The 19407-nt window shown below is 39.1% G+C and overlaps 1 protein-coding gene across 1 annotated transcript; it reads right to left on the reverse strand.

Annotated features, from left to right (window-relative positions):
* Positions 1-6298: 6298 nt before the first annotated feature.
* On the reverse strand, positions 6299-19407 carry rab8b.L (RAB8B, member RAS oncogene family L homeolog). The gene is given in 8 exon segments (NM_001093804.1): positions 6299-7048; positions 7420-7470; positions 12217-12282; positions 12612-12701; positions 13204-13281; positions 14156-14216; positions 14338-14398; positions 19276-19407. Coding segments are annotated over 8 exon segments (624 nt in total). The 5' UTR covers positions 19400-19407; the 3' UTR covers positions 6299-6955.

Consider the following 19407-nt stretch of genomic DNA (forward strand, 5'->3'; position numbering starts at 1 on the left):
CATCACGGTGTGGTATGGAAACTGTAGTGTTGCTGATAAAAAGATGTAGCAAAGTATAGTGAGAACAGATGGAGAGATTATTGGTGTGACTCTCCCTTTAATCCAAGACACTTAATATATGAAGTTTACAAAAGGTGTCCAGTATTGTGGATGATCCATCACATCCTTCTCATAAGTTTTTTGTTTTATTGTTGTCCAGAAAAAGTATCAAAGTATTTGCACCTGGACAACCAGATTGTGCAATAGCTTTCTTCCTCATACTGCAAAGCTACTTAGTTAAGATGACAAACTTGACTGCTGACAGGCTTATAAAATTAAAGCCACAGGGACCTCCTCCGACAGCAGGTCTCTTTAGGCATGTACAGTGAAGACTAACTAACTAGCCAGTCAGAGTAGAAGAAGAGCAGAGTAAACTAGAAGGAATAGAGATGGATAAACTGTGCTGGGAAACAGGTCAGCTGGAATGCGGAAAGACAGATGTTTTTATTTTGATGATTTGTGCTAATCTTGCATAAAATTTTTCCCTTTTTTCAACAAGTTTATTTTAACCTGTACAGGTATGGGACCTGTTATCCAGAATGTTTGGGACGTGGGATTTTGCAGGTAACTGATCATTCTGTAATTTGGATCTTCATACCTTACTAGAAAATCATGCAAATATGAAATAAACCCAATAGGCTGGTTTTGCTTCCAATAAGGATTAATTATGTCTTAGATTGGATCAAGTACAAGCTACTGTTTTATTATTACAGAGAAAAAGGTAATTGGAGACTTGGTCTGATTATATGAACGGTTAGTTCAAACGGTTAGTTCAAAGAAGCGAATAATCACTTCTTATTCTGGGCGACAATCTCCCCGAACTGCCTCAGCGTGTCTTCCCATAGGCTATAGTGAAAAGTCGTCTGCACTAAAGCACACGCGGCGCTGTGTTTTCCGTAGTCGCAGCGCCGTGTGTGCTTTATCACAGGTGACTTTTCATTATAGCCTATGGGAAGACACGCTGAGGCAATTCGGGGAGATTGTCACCCAGAAGAAGAGGCAATTAGTCGCCAGGCGACAAAATCTCCCCGAATCTCCTCGTGTGAACTAACCCTTAACAACGTGAAAATAAGAATGTGATATAAAACTCCTCCTAACCTATAATGTTTTGCTTTTATAAGGTTTTGTTCTTACTATTTGTAATCGCTTCCATCTCTAAGATAAATAACATCATATTGCTTTGTAGTAACAAAAAAGTACCACTGTAAAATCTTTTTTGTCTTTGGTGTGTAATATGCAACAAATTTTTATGTTTGTTAATATTATATAATTTATCCCCCTTCTTCATTCTGTACCCACACTGGTCCGCTTCTTTTTGAAAATTTAAAAATAAAAGAAACATTGAATTGAAAAAAAAAAATTGGATTATTTGGATAAAATGGGAGTCTATGGGAGATGCCTTTTCCCATAATTCGAAGCTTTTTGGATAACGGGTTTCCGGATAACGGATCCCATACCTGTATGTTTGCCCATATGGAAATATATGCATAAATATTATGAACAAATTTAGGATTTATTTTAATCTGCTCTAAAAAAAAATGTTATTGCAGATACCCGACAGCTGCAATAGACAACAAAAAAAATCCAATATAACGGTATGGGACACGTTTTATTTATTTACCTATAATACACTGCTGAGCAGATGAGCTGTGAGGTGTTACTTATATAACAGCAGAGCCAGTCCCAGCCAAAATGGCTGCTTTATATTCTCACCTTTATTATTTTTATCAGCAAGAGATGGACTGTATAAAGAAGTAATTTATGTCACAGGTCGCAGAAAATGTATTTAATAAAAAGACATTGATTTTACATGATAAACTGACATCACCATCATTGGTCACAGAATATGGCAATACCAAAAAAAATCAGAAGATGCAATATTGATAGTTTAAAAAGCAAATACAAACAAAACCATATACTATTTCTTTTTAATTAACCTGTCAGCTTTGGAGCCATAAAAGCAAGTCTAGAAGCCATTTGAGTTTTCCCTCTGTAAGACATTTTGGTTTATAAAACAAATTTCAATTAGTATTAGTAAAGTCTGCAGTGAAGCTTTAGTTTTTTGTGGACAGTATTAGAAATTAAGTCCATTATGAACTCAAAGCTTTTAAACACAAATTAGGCATGTAGCGGTCCTGCCTCTTTGGAATTTAAATGTCTATACAATCAAGAGAAAAGCATGTTTACAGCTAGTTATCAAGAAACCAGCCCAGTTATTGGCAGAAACACACATCTGGGTCTGGCGATTTAGCATTAATTCATGCTCTACACAGCATGGGAACATAGGGGTTTACTGCTTAGTTAACCGATGGGAGTGCATACATTTAGTGTTTACATGTGTTCCCATCTGTACAGTCTCCATGAAGAAAAAGACTTGGATCAGTTAATGGCAATTAAAGTCACAATCACTGGGAGCCATTAGGCACCACCTGGTGATTGTAAAAGCTTACCGGATATCCTGGGTCATTGCTTCTGTTAGTGGAAAACTACACCGGTCCAGGTTATTTCTGTAGAAGTTCTTCAGTACCATCTTTCTTCCTCTGCTTACTTCCATGGCATGTGCTTTAGAGTGAAAAGGCCGGCTTTTTGTTTCTATCACTCTACTGCGCATGTGACTGTCAAAATGGGAACGAAAAGACGGAGGAAAAATCCAAAGAAGATGGCAATAAGGATCTTCTATAGAAATACCCTGGGCCGATGCAATTTTTAGTAAACAGAAGCACCGACCCAGAGTTTCAGGTAAGCGACTTTAATCAATGGGGGTTGCTTAACATTTAGTCACCCCCTGATTTAAACTTTAGCTCCCAAGGGGTGAAATGTGCAAAAAGCCACAGCACGCCAGTACAGGTTAAATCGCCCACGTGTAAGAGACTTAAAATGAAAAAACGTCTCAAAATTAAAGTCCATTTTCCTTTGAAACTTCTCCACCAATATTGTAGCGTTACAAAAGTAAGCAGGCAGAGGTGACAAATTTATTCCATTGATGGAACATAAATTTGGAATTTTAGCAAACAAGAAAAAAAAAGCAAACAAACAATTTTAGCTTACAGTTATAAAATAAAACAAAACACTATTGAAACAATATTAAAATAATAAAGTTAAATATTTTGTTCATTAGCATACATGCATGGCAGACTTCTGTACAGTGCAAATGCTGTTGCATCAAGAAGCACTTACCACAAGGTGTAAATCTAGGGGACTCTGTGCCCATAAGACTATGGTGGACAGCTGACCCTTTAAAACTTCAGCACTGCTGATTGATTCACCACTTAGCGAGTAAAAACAAATGTATTGTATTCCATTACAGAATGATGCTATGCATTTACAATCATTTCCAATTCAATACTATCACAGTTTCCTAAGCTTGATCCAGTGGTTAATAACAAACTTTGATTATTCTGTAGAAAAGTGCGGAGATTTAACATTCATTCCCATTCCTGAGACAAAGTTCTCTACAGTGCATCAGCGGAAGCTCTCCCACCCCAAAAATTTTTTTTAATGGCATTGTGTTCATGGAAGGGATACAGTAAAACTAAAAATGTCAGTGCATTCAGACTGTAGTTTCACTAAAATAGGTCTAAAGTGCCCACAAAAGCTGCAGAAAACATACGAGGGCCTCAGTGCAGGAATATTTGCTCCACCCTTGCATCTCTTGTCACTGCTTGCAGTTCTAGAAAATATGGGCTCATGAAAAAATGCAACAACTTCACCAGAACTGAAGATAATTCATTTTCATGACTCAACAACAATGTAAAATTGCTAGGCACCAACAGAAGTTCTGCCTCTGATGTATGTCACAGCCAAATACAACATGCAGTCATTTCTGATGGTCACATATTAAAGTAGAAGGAAAGGTAAAACAGAGATATTACGTCTATATACAGTGCTCATTAGATCAGTTGTCCCCAAAAGCGCTGATAAACTACTTGCCTTTTGGCAACAGTGGCCTTGGCAGGAGCAGTAAACCCAAAGTTAGCAGGGCTGGCAAAAAGCCGCATTTGCGCTCTACACTTGTGATGCAGCCCACTCCGGACCCTCTTCGGCACAGGAATGGTAAGCACTGGAGAGAGGCATTGCAGGTGCCACCTCAGGGGATAGAAGCGCCCTTGGCTCCTGCACCAGATTATTTTTCGTACACGGAAACGTAGTCATCACTATTTTCTATTGTGCCTACGTTGTGTCCCCCAGGTGCTTGATTTTGTTGCTCATATGCACATTTTTTTTTTGCTTCATGAAAGTCACTTTAGGGGAGGCGCCATGGATATTACTACTTTGAGAAGCAGAAGTTTTTCCTTTAAAATGTACAGTGGCAGAATCATCATCAGACTATGTGCAAATTGTGGTATTCCTCTATTTAGCAAATAAAGCTAGCTTTGAAAGTATACTAGCAATGGCATTATACATATCAGCCCGTCCTTCCATTCGGGCGCATTGAGACGAAGCGCAGGCGTCATGTCTGATGCACCGAATCTAAAGCAAGTAATACAAATGTCACATCTATAAACAGATTGCATCAGACACGTCACGACTGTCGGATGAAGACGCATCCGAAGTGATGCCTGCGCTTCTTTTCATTTCGTCAGATCGGAAGGACGTGCATGGACGTGTAGTTCCAGCCTAAAACATCCACAGAGTAATTTTGCAAGTTTGAATCACAACTTTATATATGGTGCAATTCTGACACACTAAGGACAATGACAATTTTTAAAAACATAAAATAAAGTATGGAGATCCATTCTCTGGCAGGCCACTCTGGCCCTGAAGATAATTTCAAGCAGTAGAAAGTAACATAAGATTGGGTTAGAACAAATCTCAAAGGGAAAACCTTTAGAACCAAATAAGGAACAAACAATGCCTAACTACAAGTTAAAGGATCTTTCTCTATGGGTGGCAGTGAATAACTCCTCTGTATCTAGCAACTAGACTTTTCTGAGTTTTCTTGAAATGTTTCAACCCACAACCCACATCCAATCGGCTTCTTTGGTTCAGCTTAGTGGTAAGGGTATTCCCCAGCATCTAAACCCTTCAGACAGAAACTGTGGCAACCAATGCCGAGGCTAAGGAGAAGGTATACAAGCATCTCAAAAGAGCTCTGAAACGTGTTGATACCAAGACTGGGCCTTTGTCAAAACAAAATCAAGCAAAAACACCAGAGCAACAAACAAAGGAAAGGAACATTATTACCCACCATTGTGACTGAATCACACTTTCACATACCAGGGAGTTTAAGCCGACAACTGAATAACTTCAACAGAACCATTGTGATTGGATGTCTGTGACTTTACAACTCTTAAGGGTTTAAATGCGGGAATCCCTTCCACTCATTTGAACTGAAGAAGCCCCTCAGACGAGAGGTTAACGGTCTTCAAAAAACTCAAGGAAAGTTGAGTTGCTTTAGATTTAATTTGACTAGATACTATAGCTCACAACCTGGATGAATGAAAATCTTCATATACTCATTACATTCACAGATTTAATGGGCCAGATCAAAACAGCCTGCTCATAATTAATCTGCGTATGTATGTGTTTTATATCCAGCAGGATAGAATAAACTTGCCCAACTATCTACCAGTCACACTTTGTAGATACAGTGAACCCTGAATTTTATATTTTCCCAGATTTTATGTGGGATTTTTTTTTTTTTTTTTTTACAGTTTACATAATTTTTACAGGAAACCCCTGATTTTTAATACCCCATTTAAAATTTTTTCCTGTCTCCTGCAAAACATAAATCAAGGTTTGACTGTAGTCTATGCTCACGAGATAACATTCCAAGAGGTATACCATATTCTGTCTTCCTAGAACTTAAAATATAAAAACATTTATCATCTAAATGTTCCTGATAATGCTCAATTTTTCTTAAAATATTCACATGCTAGAGTTGCAATGAAAGAAACCGCATATGGTAGCCTCCTAGTATCGGGTAATATATTGTGCAGGCAATGGAAGATTTAGTCAGTGGTACAAAAGTTTAGCTTGATGTGATCAGGTCAACTTAAATAAGTACAGAAACACAATTTCCTGACTTCAGTTCAGAAAAAAAACCCAAAAGGTTCATGTTAAAAGCCCATCTTCCTTAGCAAATGAACAGTTCAACAACATAGGAAAATATTTAGTATATGTAAACATTCAACAAAACTGATCTTTTTTTGGACAAATTTCACTGCGGCTATATTTATAGATCAGATTCTAGCAAACAGATGGATTCAGTTAGTTCACTGATTGGCATACTTACCTAACTATTTCTAATATTTTTTTTCCCAAGAAAAAAAAAATGATATATCCTAATTAAAAGCGTCTTCCTGATACATGATTATGCAGAAGAATGAAGAATAATGTTCTCTCCATCTGCAGACACAAAACATTCCAAGCCACATTCCCTACTACGTAGCCCCTTATTACACGTTCTGCATATCTTTAACAATAAGTTAATACCAATGTCCGTTATGCACTGTCCAACTTTCAGCAAATTATCACATCAAATTTAGTTTCTCTCAAACTGAAATACATCCACTGTTGCCCATCTAAAACAAAAATAAACCACAGGTTCACCCCCAATAGTTAAGTCCACAGTTATGAATAAACTTAAAGACGTAATACTTTTTTGCACTAACAATGCTTAGTCTTTAACGAGGTATAGAGTAAAAAAAAAAAAGCAAGGGAAACTTCCTTCAAGAACACACAAGAAAAATATTTTTAACTTTTTCTGGTTGTTCAAGTCTCAGATGGATGGGATATAAAGCGCACCATTCTCTAATAAACTTCCACTCCAGAAACCAATGTGAGCAACACTATCATAGTTGGTGCTTTCAGCAAACAGGAGTTCCCCCAGAGGCCTTTGCAGCACCTGTGCTATGCGTGGAGCCGATAGATCAGGTGTGCCACAGTCTGTCTGTCTCGCTTGTGCTTAATGTCATTAAAGCAACACACAACGGAAAAAGCTACTTTTCTTAGATGACTTCTCAGTTATTTTAACAGGACCTCCTCCGCTTGGAGAGATGTTTTCATTCTGGAACATAAGAGTGGGATAAATTATAATTCACAGGAGCATTTGTACATTTAAAAATTACTAGCAGTTTTTCACAGTTCATACTTTATAAAGCACTGTTATGTCTATAAACACTATCCACATGGTACTGCATATCTTATAGCTTATACATGAAGTTTATACTTCACATAATAAGAAAAAAGTTTTTTCCATGCAACAGTGGTTAATATTTAGATGATAAATATATGATTTTTACATGTTAACATATAATGTACCACAGTTTATTATAAAAACTGAAAACCAATAAAAAAATGAGAAAAAAAAAGTTTTTTCTAAGTTATAAAATAAAGTCTCCCTAATACAAACATTGCTATTTATTATTGCACACAAACCATTTTTCTGTTGAGTTTTGTCATGATGTCTCTCCCCAGTGTGAAAAAAGCCTGAATAAAAAGAAACTATTTGTTAGGTAGCTAGCTAACAGTATTCATGTTTTCAGTGCATGCATACATACTAAAAAGAGAGTCAACGTGCGATCGGACTTCCCCATCTCCCGACCTGCCACTAACCATAAAGATCAAAGTCTTACCATTCAGAAGTAGTAAGAACAGATCAGCCGATGTTCTGCCCATTACAGCAATCGTACGATAGTTATGTCCGACAAAGCTAAAGCTCCCTCTGAAAATCGTACGATCGGCAATACTCGCAGAGATATTACCCGCAGCCGACAGAAATTTTCTAACCTATCCGATCGACCAAACCACCGATCTCCGCCAGACGAAAAATGACAGGACTCTCCAAACACTGTCCGAATATCGTACGAATCCTAAATTCGCACGAACGGATCTTTGCGTCTATGGCCAGCTTTAGGGCCCAGACAAGAAAGGGTCTGTTGGAATGACCGATTTATGAAATCAAAAACTGCAAACAGGCCTCAAAAGATGGCTGTACAAAATATTAAAGTGTGGTGCTTAGTTGGTATGCTGTGTAAGATATAAATAAAAAGAGAATGTGATGATTTGCAAACCATTTAAACCCTATATTTAAAGGGATGCTGTCATGGGGAAAAAAATTTTTTTTCAAAATGAATCAGTTAATAGTGCTGCTCCAGCAGAATTCTGCACTGAAATCCATTTCTCAAAAGAGCAAACAAATTTTTTTATATTCAATTTTGAAATCTGACATGGGGCTAGACATATTGTCAATTTCCCAGCTGCCCCTTGTCATGTGACTTGTGCCTGCACTTTAGGAGAGAAATGATTTCTGGCAGGCTGCTATTTTTCCTTCTCAATGTAACTGAATGTGTTTCAGTGGGACATGGGTTTTTACTATTGAGTATTGTTCTTAGATCTACCAGGCAGCTGTTATCTTGTGTTAGGGAGCTGCTATCTGGTTACCTTCCCATTGTTCTTTTGTTTGGCTGCTGGGGGAAAAAGGGAGGGGGGTGATATCACTCCAACTTGCATTACAGCAGTAAAGAGTGATTGAAGTTTATCAGAGCACAAGTCACATGACTTGGGGCAGCTGGGAAATTGACAATATGTCTAGCCCCATGTCAGATTTCAAAATTGAATATAAAAGAATCTGTTAGCTCTTTTGAGAAATGGATTTCAGTGCAGAATTGATTCATTTTGGAAAAAAAATATTTCCCATGACAGTATCCCTTTAATTGAAACAGTCAATTTGTATTGCTTTCTGAAAAGTATATGCTCATTTTGAATTTTATGTCAGCAGCACATTTAAAGAAAGTTGTGACATGAGCAACAAAAGACAGGAAAAATGGTGCAACTCCTTAAAAAAAAAAAAAAATAGGTGTAACATCTCATAGTAGCAGTGTCCAGGTGTTGAACTGGCCTGCCTGCAGTCTAGATCTGTCATCCATTGAAGTTATTTGGCACATTATGAAAGGAAAAATAAAACAAAGAAGACCGAACATTTGAGCAGCTGAAATTCTAGATCAGGAAATAATGGGACATTATTTCACTTTCTAAACTACATCACTTAGTCTCCCCAGTCCCAAAATGTTAAAAGGGGAGGTGATGCAACATATGGCCCTGTCCCAACATTTTTAAGAAGTGGCATCAAATTCAAACCAATCGCATATTATTCAGGAAACAATAACATTTCTCATTTGATATGCAGTCTTTGTACCATTTGCAATTAAATATGGAGCCTAAATGATTTGCATATAATCCCATTCTATTATTCTTTACATTTTACTAAATGTTTCAGCTTTTTTGGAAGCAGGGTTGAACTTATGCAGGTAATACAGGTACGGGACCTTTTTGTAATTTGGATTACCATTCCTTAAAGGACCAGTAACATCAAAAAAAAATGTTTAAAAATTCGTTAGTGCACAACGAAAAATAAACACCCAGACAAATAAATCTTTTAAAAAGCAAATCCTTTATTAAGAAATAACTTACAGAAAATCCACTTCCTGTCCTCTTCAGAAACGGCGAAAAGGCGACCATCCACACTGCAGCAATCGATTTCTCCTTCCTGGATATTCACTGACAGGCATCTTCCTCCTCCAGGCGTCCAGGAACAGCTGTGTCTCTCCTTCCCCATGGATCGACTTCCCTCCTTCGCTCTCCTCACCAGCAGCTGCGGGGCACAGAGTGGGTAGTGATTTAGGAGTCGGTGTGAGCGGAGGCAGGGACGGAGCTCTAAGAAGCAGACAGTGCAGTGTAAAATACTTGTCTGTGTGTGAAATCCTTCCCATCGCTTCATACAATGCAGAGCACGGGAGAACGGCAAACAATCCTAGCGTGTGTATTTGATTGTCTGCTTCTTTTGCCCCCTGCAGACCTGGGCTTCTAGGATAATTAGTCGCATTGAGGGTCCCCGCAGAGAGAAATACAAAACCGGCTGCCAAAGTCCCCAGACTGAGCTAAGTTGCCTGCTCGTTGCTGTCAGTGAAAGATACGTGGTGCTGCTGGGATGGGAGCAATACCGGCAAAGAACAGTATGTGTAAAGAGCTCCGTCCCCTGCCTCCGCTCACACCGGCTCCTACATTACTACCTCAAACGCTGAATCCCATTTGACACTGAGAATTAACTCCTAGGAGCCAAGCTTTAACCCGCTTCCCCTTGGCTGTAGCTCCCACTTACCTGCGCTCCTCATTGTGCAGCTCCGAGTCCCTCTGTTCAGCCTTGGTGCAGTTCTGCTTAGTGGGGTCGCCGGCAGCGGCTACAGGAACAGCCCAGGCAGAACGTTCCCGGCGGGGTCGGCGGTCGCTGCACAATGAGGAGCGCAGGTAAGTGGGAGCTACAGCCAAGGGGAAGCGGGTTAAAGCTTGGCTCCTAGGAGTTAATTCTCAGTGTCAAATGGGATTCAGCGTTTGAGGTAGTAATGTAGGAGCCGGTGTGAGCGGAGGCAGGGGACGGAGCTCTTTACACATACTGTTCTTTGCCGGTATTGCTCCCATCCCAGCAGCTCCACGTATCTTTCACTGACAGCAACGAGCAGGCAACTTAGCTCAGTCTGGGGACTTTGGCAGCCGGTTTTGTATTTCTCTCTGCGGGGACCCTCAATGCGACTAATTATCCTAGAAGCCCAGGTCTGCAGGGGGCAAAAGAAGCAGACAATCAAATACACACGCTAGGATTGTTTGCCGTTCTCCCGTGCTCTGCATTGTATGAAGCGATGGGAAGGATTTCACACACAGACAAGTATTTTACACTGCACTGTCTGCTTCTTAGAGCTCCGTCCCTGCCTCCGCTCACACCGACTCCTAAATCACTACCCACTCTGTGCCCCGCAGCTGCTGGTGAGGAGAGCGAAGGAGGGAAGTCGATCCATGGGGAAGGAGAGACACAGCTGTTGCTGGACGCCGGGAGGAGGAAGATGCCTGTCAGTGAATATCCAGGAAGGAGAAATCGATTGCTGCAGTGTGGATGGTCGCCTTTTCTGAAGAAGACAGGAAGTGGATTTTCTGTAAGTTATTTCTTAATAAAGGCTTTGCTTTTTAAAAGATTTATTTGTCTGGGTGTTTATTTTTCGTTGTGCACTAACGAATTTTTAAACATTTTTTTTTGATGTTACTGGTCCTTTAAGTGTGTATTAAGCATTAACTGCTTAATTTTTTTGCCTCCAGATCAATGATCTATTTGTTGTGATTAAGTACAAGGTAGGGTTTTATTATTAGAGTGAAAAAGGAAATCATTTGTGAACATTTAAATTATTTGATTAAAATTGAGTCTATGAGAGATGGCCTTCCTGTAATTCAGATCTGGATAACAGATGCCAAACCTTTAGTATATTTGCTTTTAGAGGGGGAATGCACCCAAAAAGTAGTGGATGCTAAATGATTTTTCACAAAAAAATATTTTAGGCTAGGTATTTTGTCTTTCTGGGCAATTATTTCCTGCTTTTTGCATAGTTATTAAAGTCGGCAGTCATATTTTTTCATAATGGAAGTATCTATTATGCTTGTCTGAGAGACAATTCTTCTTATCTGGGTTAACCACAATAAAATTCAGCAATACAAAATATCCTCTGTGCATTTACTTTTAAAGCATTTCGTAGTTGTTCATATTGTCCAAAGCGTGGGATAAAGATAAAATATCTCTCTGCAATTTGAATTTTGTGGCTAGAAAAAAAGTTTCTTTATAGCCACGAGCAGTCTTTCTAGACCTTAAACTCCCTTCACTGGAAAGACTACCACACTGGCAGATTCAATATAAACATAATTAGATGTAGGAGGCATTATCTAACTGGGATCATCAGCCTGCAGAATTATTAGTGCAGAGTAGCTAAAGCAAAACTCAGTACAGTGGTTTGGAAGTGACAATTCTACTGGCACATGAATGCACAGCCAAGATCTACATACAATCTACATACAATATAAGGAGGAGTAAATTAATTTAAAAATTACAGAATTACCAACTAGCTCCATGCATGGTTCTCTCAAGTTTTATCATCTCTTATATTTTTTACTTCAGGCATAAGAATATAGAGATTATTGGCTCACACAATGTGAAAAATATGCTGGCAAAATGAAGTATTTTTGCCTGCAAAATGTTAGCACACTGAACTCACAATGGTGGCATTCAGATTTAAGTAAACTCAATGTAGCTGTGAAAATACAACTGACACAAACTTTGGCAGATTAGGGGAAAAATTCTCATTTTATTACATATGCTGCTGTGTGCAAAATATACTACTATTTTTTGCTTTTACCTACCTCCTCCACATTGATGCTGGACTTTGCACTGGTCTCAAGGAACTTGATCCCATAATCAATAGCAAGCTAAGATAACAGAGAAAAATCAAAACCTAGAAAGTAATTGTCGTCCCATTCACAGAGAAGAGCAGCAGCAATGTACCCTGAGTTAGCAGTTTCTAGAACAGTGATAGCATAGAAGGGTAACAGAGGTTATAATTAGGCAAGGAACAAATAAGGTAGTCAAATGTAGCATTTTCTCCATAGGCACAGAAAAATGCCAGCTGAGAAGACATCAAGAATGCAGAGCATCATAGCCCTGACTTGAAGTCATTGTTATGTTTGCTCCAGAGGAAAAAAAGCCCATGTTTGACACTGGCCTTAGAAGCAGGACAGCAAGCAGCTTTGTTAATTACCTTTTCTCCTTTTTCTCTTGATACTTGTCTCTTGTCATTCATGTCACATTTATTTCCCAGAATCATCCGTTCTACATCAGAGGAGGCGTGCTGGGGAGATTGTGGGGAATGATATTAGGAATTTAAATTAGAAAGAATAAAGGATTTGTAGTCACATGGATATACAACACGCAGGGATCCCCAACCTTTTTCACCCGTGAGCCACATTCAAATGTAAGAAGGGTTGGGGAGCAACACAAGTATGAAAATACTTCCTGAGTATGCCAATGAAGGGCTATGATTGACTATTTGGTAGACCCTATGTGGACTGGCAGCCTACAGAAAGCTCTATTTGGCAAAACAACTGTTTTTTATGCAACCAAAAGGTTCCTACAAGTCTGGAATTCAAAAATAGACACCTGCTTTGAAGCCACTGGGAGCAACATCCAAGGGGTTGGGGAGCAACATGTTGCTCACGAGCTACTGGTTGGGGATCACTGTAACAACAGAATGTATAGCACAGGTATTTGAGATGTAAACAAATACAGACAAAGTATAAACACAAAAGTGATTACATCTCTCACCACAACACACTTATTTAGCTTACACTTACTTCTTCAATGTTTCTTATCCAATTCTTTATGTTGTCAAATGATTTTTCATTGGTGATATCATAAACCAGCATAATGCCCTGAGGAAAAAGCAGGAACATAATTTACATCATATTATTTAAAATCCTACTAAATCCTGGGTCTTTGCTTCTCCATTCCTGGTTAGGCAATCTTTAGATCACAAAGACAACAAGGCTTCCACAATGACTGTGTTGAAATACCCTTGGATATCATCTTTCTATTAATATTTTGCTCAAATGGTGTGCTGTTTAATTAGAGCCTTTGGCAGGTGCTTAATTTTAATTTGACAGTCAAAGTGGGGTCACATCTCACAGACATATTTATGAAGACATAAGGGGATTTATTGTTCAGTACCTTTTAGAATAGAAATGATTGAAGAGTTTGGCTGACTACACTAAAGCTACTGGACAGTAGGCTGTTTCTCCATCAGAAAAAAACCTATCTGCTCCTTGCGGTAAATGCCTATAGATTCCTAAGAGGTTATGCTATGCTTCTGAAATATATGTCAACTTATAAATGGAATGGTATTAAAATGAGGGTTGCTCAAGCGTTTTTTCCATCCTGTCCCGAATATTTTTTCTAGTTAAATAACCAAATTTGTGCCAGGTCAGTTTTGGTTGGCTGACCTGTCACAAATGCAGTAATTTAGTTATATTTAATATTGAGATTGTTCCACTATTTTGATAGTTCCATGAGACAGCTGTTGCAATTTTATGTTGTCACAGGAGATAAGTGGGAGATAAGTATATAAATAACATCATACTTTTTATACTGGATAATAAAACATATTATAGGTTAGGAAATAAAGAAGAAATAAAGAAAAGGAGGGGCATAAGTAGACTGTAATATGTACTGGGCAAATAGAATTATAGGAATTGGCAAGGCAGGGCATAATAATACGATAATAAACTGAACAAAATGTTGCATATTTACCATTGCCCCTCTGTAATACGCTGTAGTGATTGTACGAAATCTCTCCTGTCCTGCTGTATCCCTGAAAACAATCAAAGATAATGTTTAATAGCCTGATAGGGTTCAGCTCAACAGGAAAGTGAGTAGTTAGTGCCAATCTTTTAGGACCTAAATTAATTCCTAGACCTTACAATTGAACATACCAAATCTGAAGCTTTATCTTCTTGCCATCTAATTCTATAGTGCGGATCTTGAAGTCAATGCCTAAAAATAGATACGTATAAAATAAAACATTAATTGTACACAGATTTATAGTATTTATTCTGAGGCAGGAAATGGCTGCGTGCGTCACATTCTGCAAAGAGACCACTTCCTGCAACCCCACACACATTAAGTTGTTCACCAGTAGAATTATCTCAACACAGACCAAACTATATCTACTTAATAGAATCATTTGCATTACACGTCCATGTCATACTTTATGACTCCTTCTACTGTATTGAAGTAAATAAATATAATGAAATCAGATATTTAATGGTTTCAAATGAGCAAAGAGTTTGCTTTTGGCCTAGTAACGAATAGTAACCAAGTTTGCTATGGATCACAACACCTAAACAAACCCTGTGCCTTTTATTACATAACCCTAATAGTGCTTATTCTTTAATATGAGGGTAAAGAAAGAGATCTGCATGGGGTCTGGTATTCATGAACCCCCAAGCTAGGTAGGAAAAGGAGCTGAGCTATTTTAATGGAAAAAGCATTACCTTAAAATATATAATTTGTACCCCAAAGACACAAAGTATAAATAAACTTAACTATATAAGTAAAGGTCAGCAATTTCTTTGAAACACTTCATGCAAAAAAATGTGACAGATGTGTCTCTTGCATAAAGGGGGCCATACACAAGCAGTCAATTTGGTTCTTCTGTATGGGGCACGCCGATGGGCATGCTGACTAATACCGGGCAAAAATCGATTTTCGTTTTTCAAAGTGGCCCAAAGATTCCTCGTGAGGCAACTTCGGAAAACGAAGCGCCGCGAGTGCCATCCCGCTGGCGATTTCTCATTATAGCCGGCGGGAAGGTGGGGAAGGCAGATCGGGGAGATTGTCGCCCAGAAGAAAAGGCAAGAAGTCGTCAGGCGACTAAATTTCCCCGAATTTCCCATGTGCCCTTACCCTAAAAGAACTAAGGAAAGTTTACCTTCACATTATTCTAATTTTCCCTTTAATTATACTCTTGATTTATTATAGAGGCTCATTTATCTTGAGGGCTAATTAACAGGAGTGGAAGCAGGAGTGGAAGCAGGAGTGGAAGCAAAGGGAATTGCTATGATAAGGCAACCTTATCCAGAAACTATAATGGAACGGTCACCTTTGCTGGCCAAATCTTCATTAGAAATGTGGAATGTTTATTGTGATTTGTGAATGGATAACTTGTTCTACTCACCAAGAAAAGACTGCAAAACTTGTGCTGTTTTGTATAGCTATAATTAGGGAGTAGCCACCTGTTTTCTACTATATCAATATTTCCTTACTTCAGTGGTTGCTTCGTTTTACAACTTTTTTTTAATCTGAACTAAGTATATCGACTTGGCCACAAATGTTGGCCTTCAAAGCAAAATTAATTTTAAAATGGGTATATAGGCAGTGTATGTATGGGATTCATATTACATCAGTATCCAAATCAGGCAGGGCCAAATGTATGCTATATAATATATAAAGGATGTTTAGAAAAAGCTGATTCAGCAAGCACTTTACAATAGAAAACAGAAGTGATGCTTAACCAGGAGAAAAAGACAGTGTTGCCTCCACAGCACTTCAGAAAATAATAAACAGGATTGTTGCCTTGCAGAGCTTAGACAATGTGACAATAGTATGGAATATAAGTACTACATCCCCATACCTGACTTCTGTTCCCTTCAGCAACACCATACATTCCCCTAGTCTGAGACAGAATATTTGCCACCTTATCGTTATTCTCTATTAAGAAAAAATATAAAACTTGGCCAACCCTTTCATGGAGGCTTCTACAGAGATTGGAGGGAGAATTTGGGGGAACGTGTAATTTATTATAAATTTGCAAAGTAAAAACTTGGCAAGGCATTATTTCCCATTGATGAGTCTTTGAATGCATTTAATCTGTAATATGGTTAATAGACTAGGTGCAGATACGAAACAAATAAATATTTTGCTAAGCTTCAAGGTACATAGAATATAAAATACACAACAATAGCGTCGGTATACGGAAACAGTGGCAATAGTTTAGTATATGGGACTACATGGCTCCTGGGATTTAGCCTGCTTTAGAATAAAACTGCAACCAGATTATGCTGTTGGCATACAGATTATTAATAGGCAGGAAAGGAAGACCAGTCAGCAGAAAATACTCAAGGGAAGCACATTTGAAACCCTTAGCTTTAAGGAAACAGGAAGGGGTTACAGGTCTGTTCTGAATGTACCAGTTCAGAGTTTACAAATCAGTATCTGTGGGGAAAACGTTAAATACAGGCAAACGATCCTGTGTTTACAGATGGTTTTTCTCTCCTTTAAAATTTGGCCTATGTATCATCACTGCAGCAATAATGATAAATAAAACATGTTGGTTCTACATAAGGAATATTAGTGATAACAACAATAGTATGGTATAACATGTCCCTTTAGCTTCGAGATCCAGCATAACTCTTCAGTAAAGTTAAAAAGTGAAAATGTACACTGCTTAAAAACAGGGTATATCTGCATTTTTATTCTATAATGGTTGAGCAAGACGCACACTTTATTATGCACTTGAGCCATATTTTACTCTAAAAGATAGGCAGCAAAGATACTGAAAAGGAGGCTTCAATGACAAAAAGAGTAACTGAAGATTGTTCAAATGTCTCTCCAACTAAAATGCCAAAGTGGGTTGCATGATCTAAATGAAGGCCAACAAGCAAACAAAGTGGACATGGGTGAAGTAGGTGTGAGGGCAGAACAGGTAGAAATATAGAGCTGCATGTAGGTTAAGTGTGGCACACAAGGATGGTTCCATGATGTACCACGTGTTGCAATTCACGATTGCCAATCAAAGGCTCTGACATTTATAACCAGTGAATGGTGGTGGACAAGGCATCAGTAGAGGCAAGGAGCAACTTACTTACAGTTCTGGAGATAGTTTGTACAACTGCAGACATCATTAGTGTCCCTTATAACAGCTGATTCAGGACAAACACAGAGTTGCTAATTCTGTCCCATAATAACGTCAGACTTGGCTTTACACTAAAATAGAGTGGCAACTTCTAAATGGAAAACAATAATCTACCTTAAACAGGCTTTTCAATCTGTACCTAAATAACTATGCAATAATAAATAAATAAAAGATATTCCGAAATAAAAGCCATTACAAATTATCAAAAGTAGGTTTTATAATTTTTCCTTATATTTGATATAAATGGTTTATAAGCCTGCCATCTCAACCTGACCTATTCAACCACTCAACCAAGCGGTCAGTAGTGCACAGCAATTTACAGTCTCATGCTGGAAACTGCCAGTTAGAACACGAGAAATCAGTCAGGGACTCACAGCACTAGAGTGTAGGTTGCAGCCAAAACAACATGTCTAGGTTGAGGAACTCAAAAAAACATTTGTCTAATACATAAACACCGTGGAAGAGAATTATTAAAGGGCACCTGTTAGGTAAAAATGTTATCCCCAACCAAAGGTGTGGACTAATTCCGGTTGGGGATAACAGTAGTTTTTTTTTGTTTTAAATGCCCCCGCCAGAGCTACACTACCCACACCGGGAGGGAGCTCCCGGTGCGAGCAGCCATGTCCGGTCAATCGCATGTGCATAATGAAAATGTGCCACAAATTGCTCATTATGCGTGTGACGTCACATGCACGTTATGTGCATGGCTGCTCGCACCGACAAATGCCTTGAGGGAGCTCCCGGTGCGAGCTGCAATGTTGTGTCACTCGCATGAGCATAACGTGCATGTGACATCATGCGCATAAAGAGCAATTCGTGGCACATTTTCATTATGCGCATGCGAGTGACAGGACATGGCTGCTTGCACTGGGAACTCCCTCCCGGTGGTGGTATCGTAGTGCTGGCGGGGGGCTTTTTTTTAAAAAAAAAACTAATGTTATCTCCAACCGGAATGCAGGCTCTATTAGACTGCACCTTTGGTTGGGCATAATATTTTTACCCAACAGGTGCCCTTCAAGTATCAAAAACAGTATGATCAAATATTATAATGGCTAGGGTTCCTTAGATATAAGGAATAATAAGATTCTATGGATTATAGCATCACTTTAAACTTGAAAAACGAAACAGAGACAGTATTGTAGGAACAAAGGGGTATATTTATCAAAGAGTGTAGTTAGAGATCGACACAGTCAGCTAGAGTAAAATTCATTTCTATGGGATTTTCCAAAGGTTATTTATCAGTGGGTGAAAGTTCACCCTTTAGGATAAATATGTCTTTGAAAATCCCATAGCCAGTGACGGAACTACCGGGGGAGCAGGGGGTGTGATTGGGCCAGGGCCTGCACCCCCTCAGGGCCCCCCTGGTAGCTCGCGGACCGCTGTTTCCGGGCCAAAAAAAAATCACGTACGGAGGGGGGCAGGGGGCCCGACTGTGCGTCCCGCACCAGGGCCCGACCCCCTCTAGTCACGTTACTGCCCATAGCAATGAATGGAGAGTGGCGGAATATCACTCTAGCGGATTGTGGCGATCCATAACTTCACTCTTATAATTATATACCCCAAAGTTATAAGGTGCTCAGGAAGAGTAGGTATTACTGGAGGTGAACACAGCAAGGCCAGGTACAAAGAGGAGACAATGGGCACATATTAGCCATGGAGGCAGGTTACACAGTACAACAAATAAAACATGCTTCCAATGACAGCTACAGGGATATGATGGTGGGGAGAGCCACCAAGAACGAAATGTTGCTTAATACAGAGGGTAAAACAAAGTAAAGCCTGATAACTTGTCACCCTAATGACAACTCAAAGATTAAGACACAGGGCAGTTGTATCCAGGGAAATTCCGCAGGCTAAAGAGCCCGACTATAGAGAAGCCGAGAGTACAGAGTTTCCATTGAGACATACGCCGGCAGGGAAGCTGGGAAGCTGTAGCTCCAGCACAGAGCTGACTTACCGATGGTAGAAATAAATGTGGTGTTAAAGGCGTCCTCGCTGAACCTGAAAAGCAAACAGGTCTTCCCCACTCCGCTGTCTCCTATCAGCAGCAATTTGAACAGGTAGTCATAAGTCTTCGCCATCTTTAGTC

This window comes from Xenopus laevis, chromosome 3L, assembly GCF_017654675.1.
Source record: "Xenopus laevis strain J_2021 chromosome 3L, Xenopus_laevis_v10.1, whole genome shotgun sequence".
NCBI lineage: Eukaryota > Metazoa > Chordata > Amphibia > Anura > Pipidae > Xenopus > Xenopus laevis.